Source organism: Nerophis ophidion, linkage group LG06 (assembly GCF_033978795.1).
Source record: "Nerophis ophidion isolate RoL-2023_Sa linkage group LG06, RoL_Noph_v1.0, whole genome shotgun sequence".
NCBI classification, from domain to species: Eukaryota; Metazoa; Chordata; class Actinopteri; order Syngnathiformes; family Syngnathidae; genus Nerophis; species Nerophis ophidion.
In genome coordinates this window covers 8923546-8948545 of record NC_084616.1, presented here as the reverse complement: position 1 = coordinate 8948545, position 25000 = coordinate 8923546, and the positions used below count along the sequence as shown (strand labels likewise).

At 38.2% G+C, this 25000-nt stretch overlaps 2 protein-coding genes across 2 annotated transcripts in view; both read left to right on the top strand.

Moving 5' to 3' along the window:
• Positions 1-18426, top strand: part of LOC133554165 (probable phospholipid-transporting ATPase IIA) — a 116335-nt gene extending 97909 nt beyond the window's left edge. Inside the window, exons 24-28 of the mRNA XM_061902602.1 lie at positions 3924-3988; positions 7100-7208; positions 7274-7331; positions 7393-7596; positions 17718-18426. Of these exons, the coding sequence (XP_061758586.1) occupies positions 3924-3988; positions 7100-7208; positions 7274-7331; positions 7393-7596; positions 17718-17854 (573 nt within the window). The 3' untranslated portion in view covers positions 17855-18426. The remainder of the gene's footprint in view (positions 1-3923; positions 3989-7099; positions 7209-7273; positions 7332-7392; positions 7597-17717) is intronic.
• The window catches only part of plxna2 (plexin A2), an 801241-nt gene that overhangs the window by 342368 nt on the left and 433873 nt on the right, over positions 1-25000 (top strand). The gene's annotated exons all lie outside the window — the stretch shown is intronic.

Sequence of the window (25000 nt, the reverse complement as noted above, 5' to 3'; positions counted from 1 at the left end):
GGACTGGACTCTCACACTATGTTAGATCCACTATGGACTGGACTCTCACTATTATGTTAGATCCACTATGGACTGGACTCTCACTATTATGTTAGATCCACTATGGACTGGACTCTCACTATTATGTTAGATCCACTATGGACTGGACTCTCACTATTATGTTAGCTCCACTATGGTCTGGACTCTCACACTATTATGTTAGATCCACTATGGACTGGACTCTCACACTATTATGTTAGATCCACTATGGACTGGACTCTCACTATTATTTTAGATCCACTATGGACTGGACTCTCACTATTATGTTAGATCCGGTATGGACTGGACTCTCACATTATTATGTTAGATCCACTATGGACTTGACTCTCACACTATTATGTTAGATCCCCTATGGACTGGACTCTCACTATTATGTTGGATCCACTATGGACTGGACTCTCACTATTATGTTAGATCCGGTATGGACTTGACTCTCTCACTATTATGTTAGATCCACTATGGACTGGACTCTCACTATTATGTTAGATCCACTATGGAATACATGCATCCATCTGTCCATCTTCCGCTTATCCGAAGTCGGGTCGCGGGGGCAGCAGCCTAAGCAGGGAAGCCCAGACTTTCCTCTCCCAAGTCACTTCGTCCAGCTCTTCCTGGGGGATCCCGAGGCGTTCCCAGGCCAGCTGGGAGACATAGTCTTCCCCGTGGTCTCTTACCGGTCGGACGTGCCCTAAACACCTCCCTAGGGAGGTGTTCGGGTGGCATCCTGACCAGATGCCCGAACCACCTCATCTGGCTCCTCTCCATGTCTCGGAGCAGTGGCTTTACGTTGAGATTCTCCCAGATGGCAGAGCTTCTCACCCTATCTCTAAGGGAGAGCCCCAAACTCATTTGGGCCGCTTGTACCCGTGATCTTGTCCTTTCGGTCATAACCCAAAGCTCATGACCATAGGTGAGGATGGGAACGTACAAACCCCGTTTCCATATGAGTTGGGAAATTGTGTTAGATGTAAATATAAACAGAATACAATGATTTGCAAATCCTTTTCAACCCATATTCAGTTGAATATGCTACAAAAACAAAACATATTTGATGTTCAAGATGATAAACATTTTTTTTTTTTGCAAATAATCATTAACTTTAGGATTTGATGCCAGCAACACGTGACAAAGAAGTTGGGAAAGGTGGCAATAAATACTGATAAAGTTGAGCAATGCTCATCAAACACTTATTTGGAACATCCCACAGGTGTGCAGGCTAATTGGGAACAGGTGGGTGCCATGATTGGGTATAAAAACAGCTTCCCAAAAAATGCTCAGTCTTTCACAAGAAAGGATGGGGCGAGGTACACCCCTTTGTCCACAACTGCGTGAGCAAATAGTCAAACAGTTTAAGAACAACGTTTCTCAAAGTGCAATTGCAAGAAATTTCGGGATTTCAACATCTACGCTCCATAATATCATCAAAAGGTTCAGAGAATCTGGAGAAATCACTCCAATTAAGCGGCATGGCCGGAAACCAACATTGAATGACCGTGACCTTCAATCCCTCAAACGGCACTGTATCAAAAACCGACATCAATCTCGAAAGGATATCACCACATGGGCTCAGGAACACATCAGAAAACCACTGTCACTAAATACAGTTGGTCGCTACATCTGTAAGTGCAAGTTAAAGCTCTACTATGCAAAGCGAAAGTCATTTATCAACAACATCCAGAAGCGCCGCCGGCTTCTCTGGGCTTGAGATCATCTAAGATGGACTGATGCAAAGTGGAAAAGTGTTCTGCCGTCTGACGAGTCCCCATTTTAAATTGTTTTTGGAAATATTTGACATCGTTTCGTCCGGACCAAAGGGGAAGCGAACCATCCAGACTGTTATCGACGCAAAGTTGAAAAGCCAGCATGTGTGATGGTATGGGGGTGCATTAGTGCTCAAGGCATGGGTAACTTACACATCTGTGAAGGCACCATTAATGCTGAAAGGTACATACAGGTTTTGGAACAACATATGTTGCCATCCAAGCGCCGTCTTTTTCATGGACGCCCCTGCTTATTTCAGTAAGACAATTTCAAGAGTGTTATCGACGCAAAGTTCAAAAGCCAGCATCAGTTTGAACATCAAATATGTTGTCTTTGTAGCATATTCAACTGAATATGGGTTGAAAAGGATTTGCAAATCATTGTATTCTGTTTATATTTACATCGAACACAATTTCCCAACCTGTATGGAAACGGGGTTTGTATAATGTGCATCGGATTCAGATGAAACTTGATTTAGGGCTACACATACGCAGCGGGGGCGGGGTCATGAGTCAGAGCGCCCCCTACGCTACCACCGCCACCATAACCCCGTTCATGACTCAGCGTCTCAAGTGGGGGGGGCGGCCTCTCCCGCCATGTCTGGACGACCACAACCACAGCCTGACAGCTCAATAATGCTGCAACCTCACATGCTCAACTTAGTCCCAGGCGCTGGAAAATACCAGAATATCAGAAGAAGTCTCACCTGCTCTCTCGTATTGAACATCATGACTTAAAGAGGACAACACTTTTTAAAAAAAAGTTTGCTTATCGTTCACAATCTTTATTAAAGACATGATAAATGATGTCTTTTTTTTCCATTGCATTCTAGGGTTGTCCCGATAACATTTTGGTACAGGTACCAAAATGTATTTCGCTACTTTTCTAAATAAAGGTCCACTGTGGACTGGACTCTCACTATTATGTCAGATCCACTATGGACTGGACTCTCACACTATTATGTTAGATCCACTATGGACTGGACTCTCACTATTATGTTAGATCCACTATGGACTGGACTCTCACACTATTATGTTAGATCCACTATGGACTAGACTCTCACTATTATGTTGGATCCACTATGGACTGGACTCTCTTACTATTATGTAAGTTCCACTATGGACTGGACTCTCACTATTATGTTAGATCCACTATGGACTGGACTCTCACACTATTATGTTAGATCCACTATGGACTGGACTCACACTATTATGTTAGATCCACTATGGACTGGACTCTCACACTATTATGTTAGATCCACTATGGACTAGACTCACACTATTATGTTAGATCCACTATACACTGGACTCTCACTATTATGTTAGATCCACTATGGACTGGACTCTCACTATTATGTTAAATCCACTATGGACTGAACTCTCACTGTTATGTTAGATCCACTATGGACTGGACTCTCACTATTATGTTAGATCCACTATGGACTGGACTCTCACTATTATGTTAGATCCACTATGGACTGGACTCTCACACTAATATGTTAGATCCACTATGTACTGGACTCTCACTATCATGTTGGATCCACTATGGACTGGACTCACTATTATGTTGGATCCAATTTGGACTGGACTCTCACTATTATGTTAAATCCACTATGTACTGGACTCTCACTATCATGTTGGATCCACTATGGACTGGACTCACTATTATGTTAGATCCAATTTGGACTGGACTCTCACTATTATGTTAGATCCACTATGGACTGGACTCTCACTATTATGTTAGATCCACTATGGACTAGACTCTCTTACTATTATGTCAGATCCACTATGGACTGGACTCTCACTATTATGTCAGATCCACTATGGACTGGACTCTCACTATTATGTTAGATCCACTATGGACTGGACTCTCACTATTATGTTAGATCCACTATGGACTGGACTCACACTATTATGTTAGATCCACTATGGACTGTAACACAAAGTATTCATAGCGGTGTGTCCCAATGTTGACATCATCGACTGATCAGCCGCTTCCTGGTTTCCTTGCTCGTCAAACTTTACTGTAGACCATAAATCAGGCCTCTCCCCTGGATAGTTGAAGGCTGATGACGTATTCCAACAAATTGGTAACAAAATAACGACCATCTTCTCTCCCTCCAGGCCGTCTTCTCTTCCGTCTTCTACTTTGCTTCAGTGCCGCTTTACCAAGGGTTCCTCATCATCGGGTGAGCACACGTTTGTTCTCTTTTAAAGATCTCTGATTTGACTATTTGTCAAGCATTTAAAGTACATGCACAGTAGTTTTATTAGGCCTTGACGCTGACATCTAGGCAGTTTGGAAGTCTGGATTTAGTGTATAAGTGTATTTTTAAAACTGGTGAGTTGTGTTTTTTTCTCAAGAAAGCACTTTAGACTGTGCACCTGTCCAAAGTAATACATGTCACATACGACTATGTAACATTAAAGGGTGGGGCAAGAGGACAAAAGCATTAGCAACACAAGCAAAGCTTTGTGAGCTACATGCTAATATTACTTTTTAACATCATGCTAGGTTGGCAACACTAGCATAGCTCTGTTAGCTACATGCTAGCATTACATTTTAACATCGTGCTAGGTTAGCATCAATAGCATAGCTTTTTTAGCTACATGCTGGCATTATGTTTTAAAACAATTCTAGGTTAGCAACACTATCCTAGCTTTGTGAGCTACATGCTAGTATTACATTCTAACATCATTGTGGGATAGCAACACTAGCATAGCTTTGTATCAATCAATCAATCAATGTTTACTTATATAGCCCTAAATCACTAGTGTCTCAAAGGGCTGCAACATGTTAACATTACATTTTAACATTGTGCTTGGTTGGCAATACTAGCATAGCTCTGTGAGCAACATGCTAACATTATATTTTATCGTCTTGCTAGGCTAGCAACGCTAGCATAGCTGTGTGAGCAACAGGCTAATATTACATTTTAACATCATGCTAGGTTGGCAACACTAGCTTAGCTATGTGAGCTACATGCTAACATTACATTTTAACATCGTGCCAAGTTAGCAACAATAGCATAGCTTTGTGATCAACAGGCTAACATTACATTTTGACATCATGCTAGGTTGGCAATACTCGTATAGCTTTTTGAGCAACATGCTAACATTACATTTTAACATCATGCTAGGTTGGCAATACTAGCATAGCTCTGTGAGCAACATGCTAACATTATAATTTATCATCACGCTAGGCTAGCAACGCTAGCATAGCTGTGTGAGCAACAGGCTAACATTACATTTTAAAATCATGCTAGGTTGGCAACACTAGCTTAGCTATGTGAGCTACATGCTAACATTACATTTTGACATCGTGCCAAGTTAGCAACAATAACATAACTTTGTGATCAACAGGCTAACATTACATTTTGACATCATGCTAGGTTGGCAACACTCGTATAGCTTTTTGAGCAACATGCTAACATTACATTTTAACATCATGCTAGGTTGGCAATACTAGCATAGCTCTGTGAGCAACCTGCTAACATTATATTTTATCATCACGGTAGGCTAGCAACACTAGCATAGCTGTGTGAGCAACAGGCTAACATTACATTTTAACATCATGCTAGGTTGGCAACACCAGTATAACTATGAGCAACATGCTAACATTACATTTTAACATCATGCTAGGTTGGCAACACTATTAAGGTATGTGAGCAACATGCTAACATTACATATTAAAATAATTCTATGTTAGCAACACTAGCATCCATAGCTTTGTGAGCAACATGCTAACATTACTTTTTAACATCATGATAGGTTGGCAACACTAGCATAGCTATGTGAGCTACAAGCTAACATTACATTTTAACATCGTGCCAAGTTAGCAACAATAGCATAGCTTTGTGAGCAACTGGTTAACATTACATTTTAACATCATGCTAGGTTGGCAACACTCGTATAGCTTTTTGAGTAATATGCTAACATTACATTTTAACATCATGCTAGGTTGGCAACACTATTAAAGTATGTGAGCAACATGCTAACATTACATATTAAAAACATTCTATGTTAGCAACACTAGCGTAGCTTTGTGAGCGACATGCTAACATTACTTTTTAACATCATGCTAGGTTGGCAACACTAGCATAGCTATGTGAGCTACATACTAACATTACATTTTAACATCCAAAGTAATAAATGTCACATATCACATACAACTATGTAACATTAAAGAATGGGACAGGAGGACACAAACATTAGCAACACTAGCATAGCTATGTCAGCTACATGGTAAAATTACATTTTAACATCATGCTAGGTTAGCAACACTAGCATAGCTATGTGAGCTACATACTAACATTACATTATAACATCCTAAGTAATAAATGTCACATATCACATACAACTATGTAACATTAAAGAGTGGGACAGGAGGACACAAACATTAGCAACACAAGCAAAGCTATGTGAGCTACATGCATACATTACATTTTAACATCGTGCTAGGTTAGCAACACTAGTATGGCTATGTGAGCTAAATGCTAACATTACATTTTAACTTTGTGCTAGGTTAGCAATACTACTATGGCTATGTGAGCTACATGCTAACATTACATTTTAACATTGTGCTAGGTTAGCAACACTAGTATGGCTATGTGAGCTACATGCTAACGTTACATTTTAACATCATTGTAGGGTAGCAACACTAGCATAGCTTTGTGTGCAACATGCTAACATTACATTTAAACTTCATGCTTGGTTGGCAACACTAGCATAGGTATGTGACCAACATGCTAACATTACTTTTTAACATTGTGCTAGGTTGGCAACACTAGCTTACGTATATGAGCAACATGCTAACGTTATATTTTAACATCATGCTAGGCTAGCAACGCTAGTATAGCTGTGTGAGCAACATGCTACCATTACATTTTAACATCAGGCTAGGTTGGCGACACTAACATAGCTGTGTGAGCAACATGTTAACATTACATTTTAACATCATTGTAGGTTAGCAACACTAGCGTAGCTTTGTGTGCAACATGCTAGCATTACATTCAAGCTTCATGCTATGTTAGCAACACTAGTATAGCTATGTGAGCTACATGCTAACATTACATTTTAACATAATGCCAAGTTAGCAACAATAGCATAGCTTTGTGCGCAACATGCTAACATTACATATGAAAATAATGCCAGGTTAGCGACATAAATATACCTAAAAGAAAGTGTCTAAAAAGTGTAGCAAACAAGTGATTTTTTTGGTAGATATTTATAGTTTTTGCGAAAATCGAGAAGGTCATCATTCCAAAAGTCAGTGTTGTGTAACAGCAGACCTCTTTCAGCTACTCCTCCGTCTACACCATGTTCCCCGTCTTCTCCTTGGTGTTGGACAAAGACGTCAAGTCTGAGGTGGCCATGTTGTACCCAGAACTATACAAAGACCTCTTGAAGGTATGTCATGACGTGTCTGTCCCCACCCACAAAAACCTTGCGTAACCATCTTGTCCCTCCTGCAGGGTCGACCTCTGTCCTTCAAGACATTCCTAATATGGGTCTTGATTAGTATTTATCAAGGTAAGACACGCATATCATGGTATCTATTTTTTTGGATGTCCTAAGTGCGCGGTCCCCGCAGGAAGCATCATCATGTACGGGGCGCTGCTCCTCTTCGAGTCCGAGTTCGTCCACATCGTGGCCATCTCCTTCACCTCGCTCATCCTCACCGAACTGCTGATGGTGGCGCTCACCATCCAGACGTGGCACTGGCTCATGATGGTGGCCGAGATGCTGAGCCTGGCGTGCTACGTGGCCTCGCTCGTCTTCCTGCACGACTTCATCGGTGAGACCCTCTTTTACTTCCAGTAATAATAATTATGTATTTTATTTGTAAAAGCACTTTACGTTGAGCAAACAACCTCAAAGTGCTACAACTAGCACGCATTTTTATCAAAAAAAAAAAGGCTTTTTTAAAAAGAAGGGTTCTTAAGCCTGTTTTAAAAGCATCCACAGTCTGTGGTGTCCTCAGGTGGTCAGGGAGAGCGTTCCAAAGACTGGGAGACTGTAGTGATAATAATAATTATACTGAATTGTATTTGTAAAAGCACTTTACGTTGAGCAAACAACCTCAAAGTGCTACATTGTATTAAAATAAATGAAAAGATCATTAAAAAAAAAACTACAACAGCCTAAAAGCTAGAACTAACACGCATATATCTAAAAAAAAATAAAAAAATTTTTTAAAAAGAAGGGTTTTTAAGCCTTTTTTAAAAGCATTTGCAGTCTGTGGTGCCCTCAGGTGGTCAGGGAGAGTGTTCCACAGACTGGGAGACTGTAGTAATAAAATGATTATAATACATTTTATTTGTAAAAACCCTTTACATTGAGCAAACAACCTCAAAGTGCTACATTGTGTTAAAAAAATGAAAAGAAAATTAAAAAAAAAACTACAACAGCCTAATAGCTAAAACTAAAACGCATACATCTAAAAAAAAACAAAAAAAAACATTTTTTTTATTTATTTTTTTTTAAAGAAGGGGTTTTAACCCTTTTTAAAAAGCATTCACAGTCTGTGGTGCCCTCAGGTGGTCAGGGAGAGTGTTCCACAGACCGGGAGACTGTAGTAATAAAAATGATTATAATACATTGTATTTGTAAAAGCACTTTACATTGAGCAAACAACCTCAAAGTGCTACATTGTGTTAAAAAAATTAAAAGATAATAAAAAAAAAAAAACTACAACAGCCTAATAGCTAGAACTTACATGAATATCTAAAAAAAAATTCATTTTTAAAAGAAGAGTTTTTAAGCCTGTTTTAAAAGCACGCACAGTATGTGGTGCCCTCATGGGGTCAGGGAGAGTGTTCCAAGGACTGGGAGACTGTAGTAATAATGATAATAATGAATTTGATTTGTAAAAAGCACTTTACATTGAGCAAACAATGTCAAAGTGCTACAGTGTATTAAAAAAACAAAAAAAAACAATAAAAAAATAAGAATAAATTAAAAACTACAACAGTCTAACAGCTAGAACTAGCACGCATATATCTAAAAAAAGGCTTTTTTAAGAAAGAAGGGTTTCTAAGCCTTTTTAAAAAAAAGCATCCACAGTCTGTGGTGCCCTCAGGTGGTCAGGGAGAGTATTCCACAGACTGGGAGACCGTAGTAATAATAATAATAATAATAATGAATTTTATTTGTGCTATTTCCATGCTTAGCACATCTTTATTGCTGCACAAGCTGCCCGTGCCTGCAAATATGGTCACGGCAGAGTTACTAAGCGAGTTAGAAACAAACACGTCCGTGAGTTGACACATGTCGACGTGTGACGCCCACTCAAGCGTTTAGACTTTATTTTGGCTTTTTACGTGGGCTGCGCAGCTTCCCAGCGGGCTTCCCAAAGTCCACCGCCACGGCCACTCATGACTGGCGTGCGGTCACACGGTAGCCTTTTTTTGGGGCACGCGGGAGGAGATGGTGAAGGTTTCTTTCGTCTTCACTCCAGAGGCAGCTCGCCAAGGAGGAGGTTTTTTTTTTTTTATTCCCGTCGGAAAAGCCGCAAAGACAAGTCATGAGAGTTTAGTGACTTGACAAGTCACTTTCTGACTTTTACTGGCACGACAAGACTCTCTTAATGAAGCTAAAAGCAGCCGTAATCAAATCAAACTGCTCAGCGTGGAAAAACTGTAAGGAAATATTTTTAAACACACATCATTACAAAACTCATTAAAATACTGTAAAACTCTTGTAAGCGTAAGCAAGAAGTGTCACACTTTATGACTTTTTTCACTGAAAAAAAGTAAACATTGTGAATTAAAAAGAAATAAAAGTAAAATACAGTGAAACAAGGAACGTTTAAAGATAGGAAAGACCTGATTTCAAGTGTTGCTAACTGCCGTACAAGTGTAAAAAGAAGCTAAACGCTATTAATAACAAAACTTTATTCATCTAAAATGCAGTAAAACTACTATTAGTAGTGTTTAAAGAAGTGGAAAGACCTGATTTCAAGTGTTGCAAACTGCCATACAAGTGTAAAAAGAAGCTAAACGCTATTAATAACAAAACTTTATTCATCGAAAATGCGGTAAAACTATTATTAGTAGCATGTAAAGAAATGAAAAGACCTGATTTCATGTGTAAAAAGAAGCTAAACGCTATTAATAACAAGACTTTATTCATCTAAAATGCAGTAAAACTACTATTAGTAGTGTTTAAAGAAGTGGAAAGACCTGATTTCAAGTGTTGCTAACTGCCGTACAAGTGTAAAAAGAAGCTAATTGCTATTAATAACAAAACTTTATTCATCTTAAATGCGGTAAAACTACTATTAGTAGTGTTTAAAGAAGTGGAAAGACCTGATTTCAAGTGTTGCTAACTGCCATACAAGTGTAAAAAGAAGCTAAACGCTATTAATAACAAAACTTTATTCATCTTAAATGCGGTAAAACTACTATTAGTAGCATTTAAAGAAGTGGAAAGACCTGATTTCAAGTGTTGCTAACTGCCGTACAAGTGTAAAAAGAAGCTAAACGCTATTAATAACAAAACTTTATTCATCTTAAATCCAATAAAACTACTATTAGTAGTGTTTAAAGAAGTGGAAAGACCTGATTTCAAGTGTTGCTAACTGCCATACAAGTGTAAAAAGAAGCTAAACGCTATTAATAACAAAACTTTATTCATCTAAAATGCAGTAAAACTACTATTAGTAGTGTTTAAAGAAGTGGAAAGACCTGATTTCAAGTGTTGCTAACTGCCATACAAGTGTAAAAAGAAGCTAAACGCTATTAATAACAAAACTTTATTCATCTAAAATGCAGTAAAACTACTATTTGTAGTGTTTAAAGAAGTGGAAAGACCTGATTTCAAGTGTTGCTAATTGCCGTACAAGTGTAAAAAGAAGCTAAACGCTATTAATAACAAAACTTAATTCATCGAAAATGCGGTAAAACTATTATTAGTAGCATGTAAAGAAATGAAAAGACCTGATTTCATGTGTAAAAAGAAGCTAAACGCTATTAATAACAAGACTTTATTCATCTAAAATGCAGTAAAACTACTATTAGTAGTGTTTAAAGAAGTGGGAAGACCTGATTTCAAGTGTTGCTAACTGCCGTACAAGTGTAAAAAGAAGCTAAACGCTATTAATAACAAAACTTTATTCATCTAAAATGCGGTAAAACTACTATTAGTAGCGTTTAAAGAAGTGGAAAGACCTGATTTCAAGTGTTGCTAACTGCCGTACAAGTGTAAAAAGAAGCTAAACGCTATTAATAACAAAACTTTATTCATCTTAAATCCAATAAAACTACTATTAGTAGTGTTTAAAGAAGTGGAAAGACCTGATTTCAAGTGTTGCTAACTGCCATACAAGTGTAAAAAGAAGCTAAACGCTATTAATAACAAAACTTTATTCATCTAAAATGCAGTAAAACTACTATTTGTAGTGTTTAAAGAAGTGGAAAGACCTGATTTCAAGTGTTGCTAATTGCCGTACAAGTGTAAAAAGAAGCTAAACGCTATTAATAACAAAACTTTATTCATCTAAAATGCGGTAAAACTACTATTAGTAGCGTTTAAAGAAGTGGAAAGACCTGATTTCAAGTGTTGCTAACTGCCATACAAGTGTAAAAAGAAGCTAAACGCTATTAATAACAAAACTTTATTCATCTAAAATGCAGTAAAACTACTATTAGTAGTGTTTAAAGAAGTGGAAAGACCTGATTTCAAGTGTTGCTAATTGCCGTACAAGTGTAAAAAGAAGCTAAACGCTATTAATAACAAAACTTTATTCATCTAAAATGCGGTAAAACTACTATTAGTAGCGTTTAAAGAAGTGGAAAGACCTGATTTCAAGTGTTGCTAACTGCCATACAAGTGTAAAAAGAAGCTAAACGCTATTAATAACAAAACTTTATTCATCTAAAATGCAGTAAAACTACTATTAGTAGTGTTTAAAGAAGTGGAAAGACCTGTTTTCAAGTGTTGCTAATTGCCGTACAAGTGTAAAAATAAGCTAAACGCTATTAATAACAAGACTTTATTCATCTAAAATGCGGTAAAACTACTATTAGTAGTGTTTAAAGAAGTGGAAAGACCTGATTTCAAGTGTTGCTAACTGCCATACAAGTGTAAAAAGAAGTGAAACGCTATTAATAACAAAACTTTATTCATCTAAAATGCGGTAAAACTACTATTAGTAGTGTTTAAAGAAGTGGAAAGACCTGATTTCAAGTGTTGCTAACTGCCATACAAGTGTAAAAGGAAGTGAAACGCTATTAATAACAAAACTTTATTCATCTAAAATGCGGTAAAACTACTATTAGTAGTGTTTAAAGAAGTGGAAAGACCTGATTTCAAGTGTTGCTAACTGCCGTACAAGTGTAAAAAGAAGCTAAACGCTATTAATAACAAAACTTTATTCATCTAAAATGCAGTAAAACTACTATTAGTAGTGTTTAAAGAAGTGGAAAGATCGCTGAAGGAGAATTAATGTCATACTTCTTGACATTTTAACTCTGTTAAAACACAAAGTAAACATTGTGAACTAAAAAAACAAAAACAAATTAAATGCAAAAAAACTACTCACTCTTTATGTTTCCAACAAGTAGCGTTTAAAGTGAAAAGATGGCTGACGGAGAACTGATGTCATACTTCTTGACGTTTTAACTGTATAAAAGCACAAAGTAAACATTGTGAGAGAAAAAAAAACTACTAAATACAACTAAAATGCAGTAAAACTACTTTTAGTAGCGTTTAAAGTGAAAAGATTGCTGAAGGACAATTGATGTCATACTTTTTGATGTTTTAACTGTGTTAAAAAACAAAGTAAACATTGTGAAGAACTAAATACAACTAAAATGCAGTAAAATTACTATTAGTAACGTTTAATGAAGTGAAAAGATCGCTGAAGAATTGATGTCATACTTCTTGACATTTTAAAACACAAAGTAAACATTGTGAATAAAAAAACAACTAAATACAACTAAAATACAGTAAAAGTTGTGGAAAAATCGCTGAAGGGGAACTGATGTCATACTTCTTGACATTTTAACTGTGTTAAAACGCGATGTAAACATTGTGAACAACTAAATACAACTAAAGTGCAATAAAACTACTATTTGTAACGTTTAATAAAGTGGGGGGAAAATCCCTGGAGGAGAATTGATGTCATACTTCTTGATATTTTAACGGTGTTAAAACACAAAGTAAACATTGTGAACAACTAAATACAACTAAAATACAGTAAAACTACTATTTGTAACGTTTAAAGAAATGAAAAGATTGCTGAAGGGGAATTGATGTCATACTTTTATATATTTTAACTGTGTAAAAACACAAAGTAAACATTGTGAACAACAAAAACGACTAAATACAACTAAAATGCAGTAAAACTACTATTAGTAATGTTTAAAGAAGTAGGAAAAAATCATTCAAGAATTGATGTCATACTTTTGCATTTTAATGTGTAAAAACACAAAGCATACAACTAAAATGCAGTAAAACTACTATTAGTAACGTTTAAGGACGCAACAAAAATCGCTGAAGGAGAACTAATGTCGTACTTCTTGATGTTTTAAATGTGTCAAAACACAAAGTAAACATTGTGAACAACAAAAACAACTAAAATGCAGTAAAACTATTAGTAGCGTTTAAAGAAGTGAAAAGATTGCTGAAGGAAAATTTACGTCATACTTCTTGACATTTTAAAACACAAAGTAAACATTGTGAATAAAAAAACAACCAAATACAACTAAAATACAGTAAAACTACTATTAGTAGCATTGAAATAAGCGAAAAGATCGCTGAAGGAAAATTGATGTCATACTTCTTTCCATTTTAACTGCGTAAAAACACTAAGTAAACATTGTGAACAACTAAATACAACTAAAATGCAATAAAACTCTTATTAGTAACGTTTTAAAAAGTGGGGGGAAATCGCTAAAGGGGAATTGATGTCATACTTCTTGACATTTTAACTGTGTTAAAACACAAAGTAAACATTGTGAACAACTAAATACAACTAAAATACAGTAAAACTACTATTTGTAACGTTTAAAGAAATGAAAAGATTGCTGAAGGAGAATTGATGTCATACTTTTATATATTTTAACTGTGTTAAAACACAAAGTAAACATTGTGAACAACAAAATACAACTAAAATGCAGTAAAATTACTATTAGTAACGTTTAATGAAGTGAAAAGATCACTGAAGGAGAATTGATGTCATACTTTTATATATTTTAACTGTGTAAAAACACAAAATAAACATTGTGAACAACAAAAATAACTAAATACAACTAAAATGCAGTAAAACTACTATTAGTAATGTTTAAAGAACTAGACAAAAATCGTTCAAGGAGAATTGATGTAGTACGTTTACATTTTAATTGTTGTAAAAACACAAAGTATACAACTAAAATGCAGTAAAACTACTTTTAGTAACATTTAAGGACGCGACAAAAATCACTGAAGGGGAACTGATGTCATACTTCTGTACATTTTAACTGCATAAAAACACAAAGTAAACATTGTGAACAAAAACAACCAAATACAACTAAAGTGCAATAAAACTACTATTAGTAACGTTTAAAAAAGTAGGGAAGAAAATCGCTGAAGGGGAACTGATGTCATATTTGACATTTTAACTGTGTTAAAACACAAAGTAAACATTGTGAACACCAAAAACAACCAAAATACAATAAAACTACTGTTAGTAACATTTTAAGAAGTGCAACAATGGCTGAAGGACAATTGATGTCATAATTCTTGATGTTTTAACTGTCAAAACACAAAGTAAACATAGTGAACAAAAAAACAACAACTAAATACAACTAAAATGCAGTAAAACTACTATTAGTAGCATTGAAAGACGCGAAAAGATCTCTGAAGGAGAATTGATGTCATACTTCTGTACATTTTAACTGCATAAAAACAAAGTAAACATTGTGAACAAAAACAACCAAATACAACTAAAGTGCAATAAAACTACTATTAGTAACGTTTAAAAAAGTAGGGAAGAAAATCGCTGGAAGAAGAACTGATGTCATATTTGACATTTTAACTGTGTTAAAACACGATGCAAACATTGTGAACAACTATATACAAATAAAATGCAATAAAACTACAATTTGTAACGTTTAATAAAGTGGGAGGGAAATCGCTGGAGGAGAATTGATGTCATACTTCCAGATATTTTAACTGTGTTAAAACACAAAGTAAACATTGTGAACAACTAAATACAACTAAAATACAGTGAAACTACTATTTGTAACGTTTAAAGAAATGAAAAGATTGCTGAAGGAGAATTGATGTCATACTTCATGATATTTTAACTGTGTTAAAACACAAAGTAAACATTGAACAACAAAAACAACTAAATACAAATAAAATCCAGTAAAACTACTATTAGTAGCGTTTAAATAAGTGAAAAGATCACGGAAGGAGAACTGATGTCATACTTCTTGACATTTTAACTGGGTAAAAACACAAGGTATACATTGTGAACAACAAAAACAAGTAAATACAACTAAAATGCAATAAAACTACTATTAGTTGCATTTAAACAATTGAAAAGATCGCTGAAGGAGAATTGATGTCATACTTCTGTACATTTTGACTGCATAAAAACACAAAATAAACATTGTGAACAAAAACAACTAAAGTGCAATAAAACTACTATTAGTAACGTTTAAAAAAGCAGGGAAGAAAATCGCTGAAGGGGAACTGATGTCATATTTGACATTTTTTAAAACACGATGCAAACATTGTGAACCAAAAAAAACCAACTAAATACAACTAAAATGCAAACAAACTAAAGCAGGGGTGTCAAACTCAAATACAGAGTGGGCCAAAATTTAAAACTGAACAAAACCGCGGGCCGAGGTTGAACGAATTAACCTTTTAATAGGGACCCAAACAAGTTTTTCATTGAATATTGAACAAGCAAGGCTTATATAACTTTATAGTGACATGCAAAATTGAGTTTAAAATAATAATAATTAAAAAATATCAGTGGCATATCAGATCAAATTTAAATAAAAATTGAATGCCTCTTTTGTATTTGCAGCCTTCTGAGGTAAATATTAACATTAACTTTTGCCAGAGGCTAATACATTTGAAAATAAAATAATGAATAAATCAACCATTCAGGCCTTTTTACTGCTCAGTTAATGTCGGGGCTCAGGTGGGTGGGGTTAGGGGGGCGGGGTTTGTTGGTAGCGGAATAGTTAGTGCTGCAGGGGGTTCTAGGTATTTTTTCTGTTGTGTTTATGTTGTGTTACGGTGCGGAATGTGTTGGTCATTCTTGTTTGGTGTGGGTTCACAGTGTGGTGCCTATTTGTAACAGTGTTAAAGTTGTTTATATGGCCACCCTCAGTGTGACCTTGCATGCAAGTATGCCTTGCATTTACTTACATGTGTGTAGAAGCCACATATATTACGTGACTGGGCCGGCACGCTGTTTGTGAGGAGGAAAAACAGACTTGACGACAGGTCTTAGGGTACGCTAAAGGCAGTGGTTTTGAGGCACACCTTCAATATTGTTTTCCGGGTGGAATTCGGGAGAATGGTTGCACCGGGGTGGGGGGACGGGATTAGGTCTCTGCTTTTTGCAGATGATGTAGTCCTGATGGCTTCATCTGGCCGGGATCTTCAGCTCTCACTGGATCGGTTCGCAGCCGAGTGTGAAGCGAGCGGAATGAGAATCAGCACCTCCAAGTCCGAGTCCATGGTTCTCGCCCGGGAAAGGGTGGAGTGCCATCTCCGGGTTGGGGAGGAGACCCTGCCCCAAGTGGAGGAGTTCAAGTACCTAGGAGTCTTGTTCACGAGTGGGGGAAGAGTGGATCGTGAGATCGACAGGCGGATCGGTGCGGCGTCTTCAGTAATGCGGACGTTGTATCGATCCGTTGTGGTGAAGAAGGAGCTGAGCCGGAAGGCAAAGCTCTCAATTTACCGGTCGATCTACGTTCCCATCCTCACCTATGGTCATGAGCTTTGGGTCATGACCGAAAGTATAAGATCACGGGTACAAGCGGCCCAAATGAGTTTCCTCCGCCGGGTGGCGGGGCTCTCCCTTAGAGATGTGAATTTTTTTGTGAATTATATTTATATAGCGCTTTTCTCAAGTGACTCAGAGCGCTTTACATAGTGACACCCAATATCTAAGTTACATATATACCAGTGTGGGTGGCACTGGGAGCAGGTGGGTAAAGTGTCTTGCCCAAGGACACAACGGCAGTAACTAGGATGGCACAAGCGGGAATCGAACCTGCAACTCTCAAGTTGGCACGGCCACTCTACCAACCGAGCTATGCCGCCCAGGATGAGAAGCTCTGCTATCCGGGAGGAACTCAAAGTAAAGCCGCTGCTCCTCCACATCGAGAGGAGCCAGATGAGGTGGTTCGGGCATCTGGTCAGGATGCCTCCCTAGGGATGTGTTTAGGGCACGTCCAGCCGGTAGGAGGCCACGGGGAAGACCCAGGACACGTTGGGAAGACTATGTCTCCCGGCTGGCCTGGGAACGCCTCGGGATCCCCCGGGAAGAGCTAGACGAAGTGGCTGGAGATAGGGAAGTCTGGGCTTCCCTGCTTAGGCTGCTGCCCCCGCGACCCGACCTCGGATAAGCGGAAGATGATGATGGATGGTTGCACCGGGAGATTTTCGGGAGGGGCACTGAAATTCGAGAGTCTCCAGGGAAATCGGTGAATGCGGTGTTACAGCTCTAATGTTAATTTGATATTGCCTCAAGGGCCAAATGAAATTACCCGGCGGGCCAGAGTTTGACACCTATGAACTAAAGTAACATACTTCTTGACATGTTAACTGTGTAAGTGAGAAAGCCAAAGAAAAAGCATGTTAAGGTCTCCGGTGCTACAGCGATGATGCGACTTTGAAGTCTTGCCCCATTTCCTATGTGTGGGCGTGACCCCCGGCCGTGCCTTTTTGTTATCTCTCTCTCGTCAGACGTCTACTTCATCACCACGCCGTCGTTCCTGTGGAAGGTGACGTCCATCACGCTGGTCAGCTGCCTGCCGCTCTACATCCTCAAGTACCTGCGCAGACGCTTCTCCCCGCCCAGCTACTCCAAACTCACCTCCTAGGGGGCGCCGCTTACACAGGAATTTATATCGCCTAATCAATAAGCAACAGCGCTGGCTAACTGATGAATGCACATAATAAGGAAAGAAAGGGTCTAACCTTTGACTTTGACCACCGCACTGAGTCACACGCCGTTGCTAAAAGGAGCCTGCCCAATTATACGCTAGTAAAAAAAAAAAAGCCAGTTTATGCGTCAGGCAGCGGGCGTCCTGAGCTAAATGGGTCCTCGCCCCCAGAGGAGTACTCAGTGGGCCCCTCGCCATCTCCCATGTGGTCGTGACCTCAAGCCATAACAAAAAAGAAAAGAAAAGAGGAAAAGGTAATCACCATGTGAATAGAATGTGAATATTGTCAATATCTTTACTCCCTTAATCCTACTAAAATAATTCCCGGTGTTTGACGACTTGTGTGTGGTTATTCCAGTTCCACTATTTAATACGGATGTGAAAAGCATGATTGTAAATATATTTTTTAACCGTATTAACCTTTTTTTTTTTATTGTTTGGAAAGGAGATGAAAAAAGGGATGTTTAATGTATTAAATATGAATAATAAATCTCGTGATTTGTTATGGGTTTTTTTGTCTCTTTTTGTTGCTCTAAACCAGGGGTGCCCAAACTTTTTCACTTCAGGGCCACAGACCACCACAGCGAGAGCCCAGCCAAGCCGGCGGCATTTCTGGGTGTTGTTGATAAATGGCTTTGGGCTTTGCGTGGTAGAGTTTTAACTTCCCATTCTTGCTTGATGTACAGCCTACTGAAATGAGATGTTCTTATTTAAACGGGGATAGCAGGTCCATTCTACGTGTCATACTTGACCATTTCGCGGTATCGCCATATTTTTGCTGAAAGGATTTAGTAGAGAACATCGACGATAAAGTTCGCAACTTTTGGTCGCTACTTTGCTTCTTCTTTTTTTTTTTTTTTTTCTCTAAAATTGTCTTTCTTATAACTTTCAGAAAGACAATTTTAGAGAAAAAAAATGGCTCCTCACATCCTCACATTGTTTTTAATGGGAGCCTCCAACAAAAAGAGCTATTCGGACTGAGAAAACGACAATTTCCCCATTAATTTGAGCGAGGATGAAAGATTCGTGTTTGAGGATATTGATAGCGACGGACTACAAAAAAATCAAGTTAAAAAAAAAAAAGCGATTGCATTGGGACGGATTCAGATGTTTTTAGACATATTTACTAGGATAATTCTGGGAAATCCCTTGTCTTTCTATCGTGTTGTTTTAGTGAGTTTAATAGTACCTGATAGTCGGAAGGGTGTGTCCACGGCCAGTGTCTGATGGAAGTCGACGGCAGCTGCGTGGACGGCACAAGCTCAGCTGATCTCCGGTAAGTGCCGACTTTTTACTACAATTTTCTCACCGAAAACTGCCGGTTGACATTAGGTCGGGATCCATGTTCGCTTGACCGCTCTGATCCATAGTAAAGCTTCACCTCCGGGAATTTTAAACAAGGAATCACCGTGTGTTTGTGTGGCTAAAGGCTAAAGCTTCCCAACTCCATCTTTCTACTGTGACTTCTCCATTATTAATTGAACAAATTGCAAAAGATTCAGCAACACAGATGTCCAGAATACTGTGTAATTATGCAGTTAAAGCAGACTACTTTTAGCAGTGTGTGTGTGCAGCGCTCATATTTCCTAACAGTCCGTGACGTCACGCGAATGCCTCATCATTCCAGGACGTTTTCAACAAGAAACTCCCAGGAAATTTAAAATTGCAATTTAGTAAAATAAAAAGGCCGTATTGGCATGTGTTGCAATGTTAATATTTCATCATTGATATATAAACTATCAGACTGCGTGGTCGCTAGTAGTGGCTTTCAGTAGGCCTTTAAGTTGTGTAACACGCCGCTTGGCTGAAATAAGCAGGGGCGTCCATGATAACGTTACAGCAGGGGTCACCAACCTTTTTGAAACCAAGCGCTACTTCTTGGGTGCTGATTAATGCAAAGGGCTACCAGTTTGATACACACTTAAATAAATTGCCAGAAATATCTTAAATACCTTTAACTCTGTTATTATTAATAATTAATGATATTTATCTTTGTGGAAAAACTGATCCATCTTAATGATTTCTCACAATAAATATATATAGAAACGATAAATATATTTCAAAAAAGGGTATTTCTGTCTGTCATTCCGCCATACATTTTTTTTCCTTCTACGGAAGGTTTTTTGTAGAGAATAAATGATGAAAAAACCCCACTTAATTGAACGGTTTAAAAGAGGAGAAAACACGAAAAAAATGACAATTTAATTTTGAAACATGGATTATCTTCAATTTCCACTCTTTAAAATTCAACCGAAAAAAAGAAGAGAAAAACTAGCTAAATCAAATCTTTTTGAAAAAATTAAAAAAATAATTTATGGAACATCATTAGGCATTTTTCCTGATTAAGATAATTTTTAGAATTTTGATGACATGTTTTAAATAGGTTAAAATCCAATCTGCATTTTGTTAGAATATATAACAAATTGGACCAAGCTATATTTCTAACAAAGGCAAATCAGTATTTCTTCAAAATTTTCCAGAACAAAAATTTTGAAAGAAATTCAAAAGACTTTAAAATAAGATTTAAATTTGATTCTACAGATTTTCTAGATTTGCCAGAATAATTTTTTTGATTTTTATTCATAAGTTTGAAGAAATATTTCACAAATATTCTTTGTCGAAAAAACAGAAGCTAAAATGAAGAATTAAATTAAAATGTATTTATTGTTCTTTACAATAAAAACAATAAATTTACTTGAACATTGATTTAAATTGTCAGGAAAGAAGAGGAAGTAATTTAAAAGGTAAAAACGTATATGTGTTTAAAAATCCTAAAATCATTTTTAAGGTTATATTTTTTCTCTAAAATTGTCTTTCTGAAAGTTATAAGAAGCAAAGTAAAAAAAATTAATGAATTTATTTAAACGACTGAAGACCAAGTATTTAAAATATTTTCTTGGATTTTCAAATTCTATTTGAGTTTTGTCTCTATTAGAATTAAAAATGTCGAGCAAAGCGGCTGTGGACTCTCTTGCCTCCTCCCACCGGCCGCCCCCGACCGTCGGATGCTTCCACCGTGGAGGAAGGAAGAAAAAAAAATCTCAGCCTGACTGCCTTCGCCTTGTCAAGAAACGTGGCTTCCCTCGGAGACACTGGCGGTCACCACACCCCTCCGACTTTCAGGTACGACTATATAATCTCACTAAAACACTAGTAACACAATAAACAGATAAGGGATTTTCCAGAATTATCCTAGTAAATTTGTCTAATAACATCTGAATCGATCTGCCGTCTAGTTTTTTGTCTTTTTTTTTTTCCTAGTCCTTCACTCTCACTTTCCTCATCCACGAATCTTTCATCTTTGCTCAAATTAATGGGGAAATTGTCGCTTTCTCGGTCCGAATCGCTCTCGCTGCTGGAGGCCATGATTGTAAACAATGTTCAGATGTGAGGAGCTCCACAACCCGTGACGTCACGCGCACATCGTCTGCTACTTCCGGTACAGGCAAGGCTTTTTTATTAGCGACCAAAAGTTGCAAACTTTATTGTCGATGTTCTCTACTAAATCCTTTCAGCAAAAATATGGCAATATGGCGAAATGATCAAGTATGACACATAGAATGGACCTGCTATCCCCGTTTAAATAAGAAAATCGCATTTCAGTAGGCCTTTAATTCCATGTATTTGTTTATTTTATATGCAGCAAAAAAGGCAATTTTTTAGCGTACAATTATGGCGACTGAGCTGCCAGTTTTTAACAGTACTATCTAAAGATTTTGTTTTGTGCAGCCTATACAGGACTGTCTCAGAAAATTAGAATATTGTGATAAAGTCCTTTATTTTCTAAACATGGAAATGTCATACATTCTGGATTCATTACACATCAAGTGAAATATTGCAAGCCTTTTATTATTTTAATATTGCTGATTATGGCATCCAGCTTAAGAAAATTCAAAAATCCTATCTCCAAAAATTTGAATAATTCCTCAGACCAAGTAAAAAAGCTGTATGCCATATTCAGCAATATTAAAATAATAAAAGGTTTGCAATATTTCAGTTGATGTGTAATGAATCCAGAATGTATGACATTTTCATGGTTTTAGTTGCATTACAGAAAATAAAGGACTTTATCACAATGGTCTAATTTTCGGAGACAGTCCTGTATATAAAAAAACACATAATAATCAAATATATAGTCAATTATACACATTTTATATATACACATTTATATTCATACTGTATGTTACTCACTGTTAAATGTGGCCCCTTGAGGGCAACCATAACTGCCATGTGGCCCCTAAATGTGTTTGACACGCCTGATTCTACGTAGTGTGTACTACTTTTAGAATTGATCCATTCACATGAAGCCAGTGTTATCAGACAGGTCTGCTAAAGACGATTTCAATGATATAAATATGAGTTTCCTGTGATAAATATTGAGAAAGCTATGGACTTTTAAAATCTCGATTCTTACGGACAGACCTCCCACTCTTCAAGATTCTTACGGACAGACCTCCCACTCTTCTTGATTCTTACGGACAGACCTCCCACTCTTCTTGATTCTTACAGACAGACCTCCCACTCTTCCTGATTCTGACCGACAGACCTCTCACTCTTCTTAATTCTGACCGACAGACCTCCAACTCTTCTTGATTCCTATCGACAGACTTCCAACTCTTCTCGATTCTTAAGGACAGACCTCCCACTCTTCAAGATTCTTACGGACAGACCTCCCACTCTTCTTGATTCTTACGGACAGACCTCCCACTCTTCTTGATTCTTACAGACAGACCTCCCACTCTTCTTGATTCTGACCGACAGACCTCTCACTCTTCTTAATTCTGACCGACAGACCTCCAACTCTTCTTGATTCCTATCGACAGACTTCCAACTCTTCTCGATTCTTAAGTACAGACCTCCCACTCTTCAAGATTCTTACCAACAGACCTCCAACTCTTCTCAATTCTTAAGGACAGACCTCCCACTCGTCAAGATTCTTACCGACAGACCTCCCACTCTTCTTGATTCTCACCGACAGACCTCCCACTCTTCTTGATTCTTACCGACAGACCTCCCACTCTTTTTGATTCTTACGGACAGACCTCCCACTCTTTTTGATTCTTACGGACAGACCTCACACTCTTCTTGATTCTTAAGGACAGGCCTCCCACTTTTTTTGATTGTTACGGACACACCTACCACTCTTCTTGATTCTTAATGACGGACCTCCCACTCTTCAAGATTCTTACGGACAGACCTCCCACTCTTCTTGATTCTTACGGACAGACCTCACACTCTTCTTGATTCTTACAGACAGACCTCCCACTCTTCTTGATTCTGACCGACAGACCTCTCACTCTTCTTAATTCTGACCGACAGACCTCCAACTCTTCTTGATTCCTATCGACAGACTTCCAACTCTTCTCGATTCTTAAGGACAGACCTCCCACTCTTCAAGATTCTTACTGACAGACCTCCAACTCTTCTCGATTCATAAGGACAGAACTCCCACTCGTCAAGATTCTTACCGACAGACCTCCCACTCCTCTTGATTCTTACCGACAGACCTCCCACTCGTTTTAATTCTTACGGACAGACCTCCCACTCTTTTTGATTCTTACGGACAGACCTCCCACTCTTTTTGATTCTTACGGACAGACCTCCCACTCTTCTTGATTCTTAAAGACAGACCTCCCACTCTTTTTTATTCTTATGGACCCACCTCCCACTCTTCTTGATTCTTAAGGACAGACCTCCCACTCTTTTCAAGATTCTTACGGACAAACCTCCCACTCTTCAAGATTCTTACGGACAGACCTCCCACTCTTCAAGATTCTTACGGACAGACCTCCCACTCTTCTTGATTTTAAAGGACAGACCTCCCACTCTTCTTGATTCCTCCCGACAGACTTCCAACTCTTCTCGATTCTTAAGGACAGACCTCCCACTCTTCAAGATTCTTACCGACAGACCTCCCACTCTTCAAGATTCTTACCGACAGACCTCCCACTCTTTTTGATTCTTACGAACAGACTTCCCACTCTTCTTGATTCTTAAGGACAGACCTCCAACTCTTCTCTAATCTTTCGGACAGACCTCAAACTCTTCTCTAATCTTTTGGACAGACCTCCAACTCTTCTCGATTCTTACCAGCAGACCTCCAACTCTTCTCGATTCTTACGGACGGACCTCCCACTCTTCTTGATTCTTACCGACAGACCTCCCACTCTTCTCGATTCTTACAGACAGACCTCCCACTCTTCTCGATTCTTACAGACAGACCTCCCACTCTTCTTGACTCTTACAGACAGACCTCCAACTCTTCTCGATTCTTCCGACAGACCTCCAACTCTTCTCGATTCTTACCGACAGACCTCCAACTCTTCTTGATTCTTACGGACAGACCTCTAACTCTTCTCGATTCTTACCGACAGACCTCCAGCTCTTCTCGATTCTTACGGACAGACCTCCCACTCTTCTCGATTCTTACAGACAGACCTCCCACTCTTCTCGATTCTTACCGACAGACCTCCCACTCTTTTTTATTCTTATGGACCCACCTCCCACTCTTCTTGATTCTTAAGGACAGACCTCCCACTCTTTTCAAGATTCTTACGGACAAACCTCCCACTCTTCAAGATTCTTACGGACAGACCTCCCACTCTTCAAGATTCTTACGGACAGACCTCCCACTCTTCTTGATTTTAAAGGACAGACCTCCCACTCTTCTTGATTCCTCCCGACAGACTTCCAACTCTTCTCGATTCTTAAGGACAGACCTCCCACTCTTCAAGATTCTTACCGACAGACCTCCCACTCTTCAAGATTCTTACCGACAGACCTCCCACTCTTTTTGATTCTTACGAACAGACTTCCCACTCTTCTTGATTCTTAAGGACAGACCTCCAACTCTTCTCTAATCTTTCGGACAGACCTCAAACTCTTCTCTAATCTTTCGGACAGACCTCCAACTCTTCTCGATTCTTACCAGCAGACCTCCAACTCTTCTCGATTCTTACGGACGGACCTCCCACTCTTCTTGATTCTTACCGACAGACCTCCCACTCTTCTCGATTCTTACAGACAGACCTCCCACTCTTCTCGATTCTTACAGACAGACCTCCCACTCTTCTTGACTCTTAC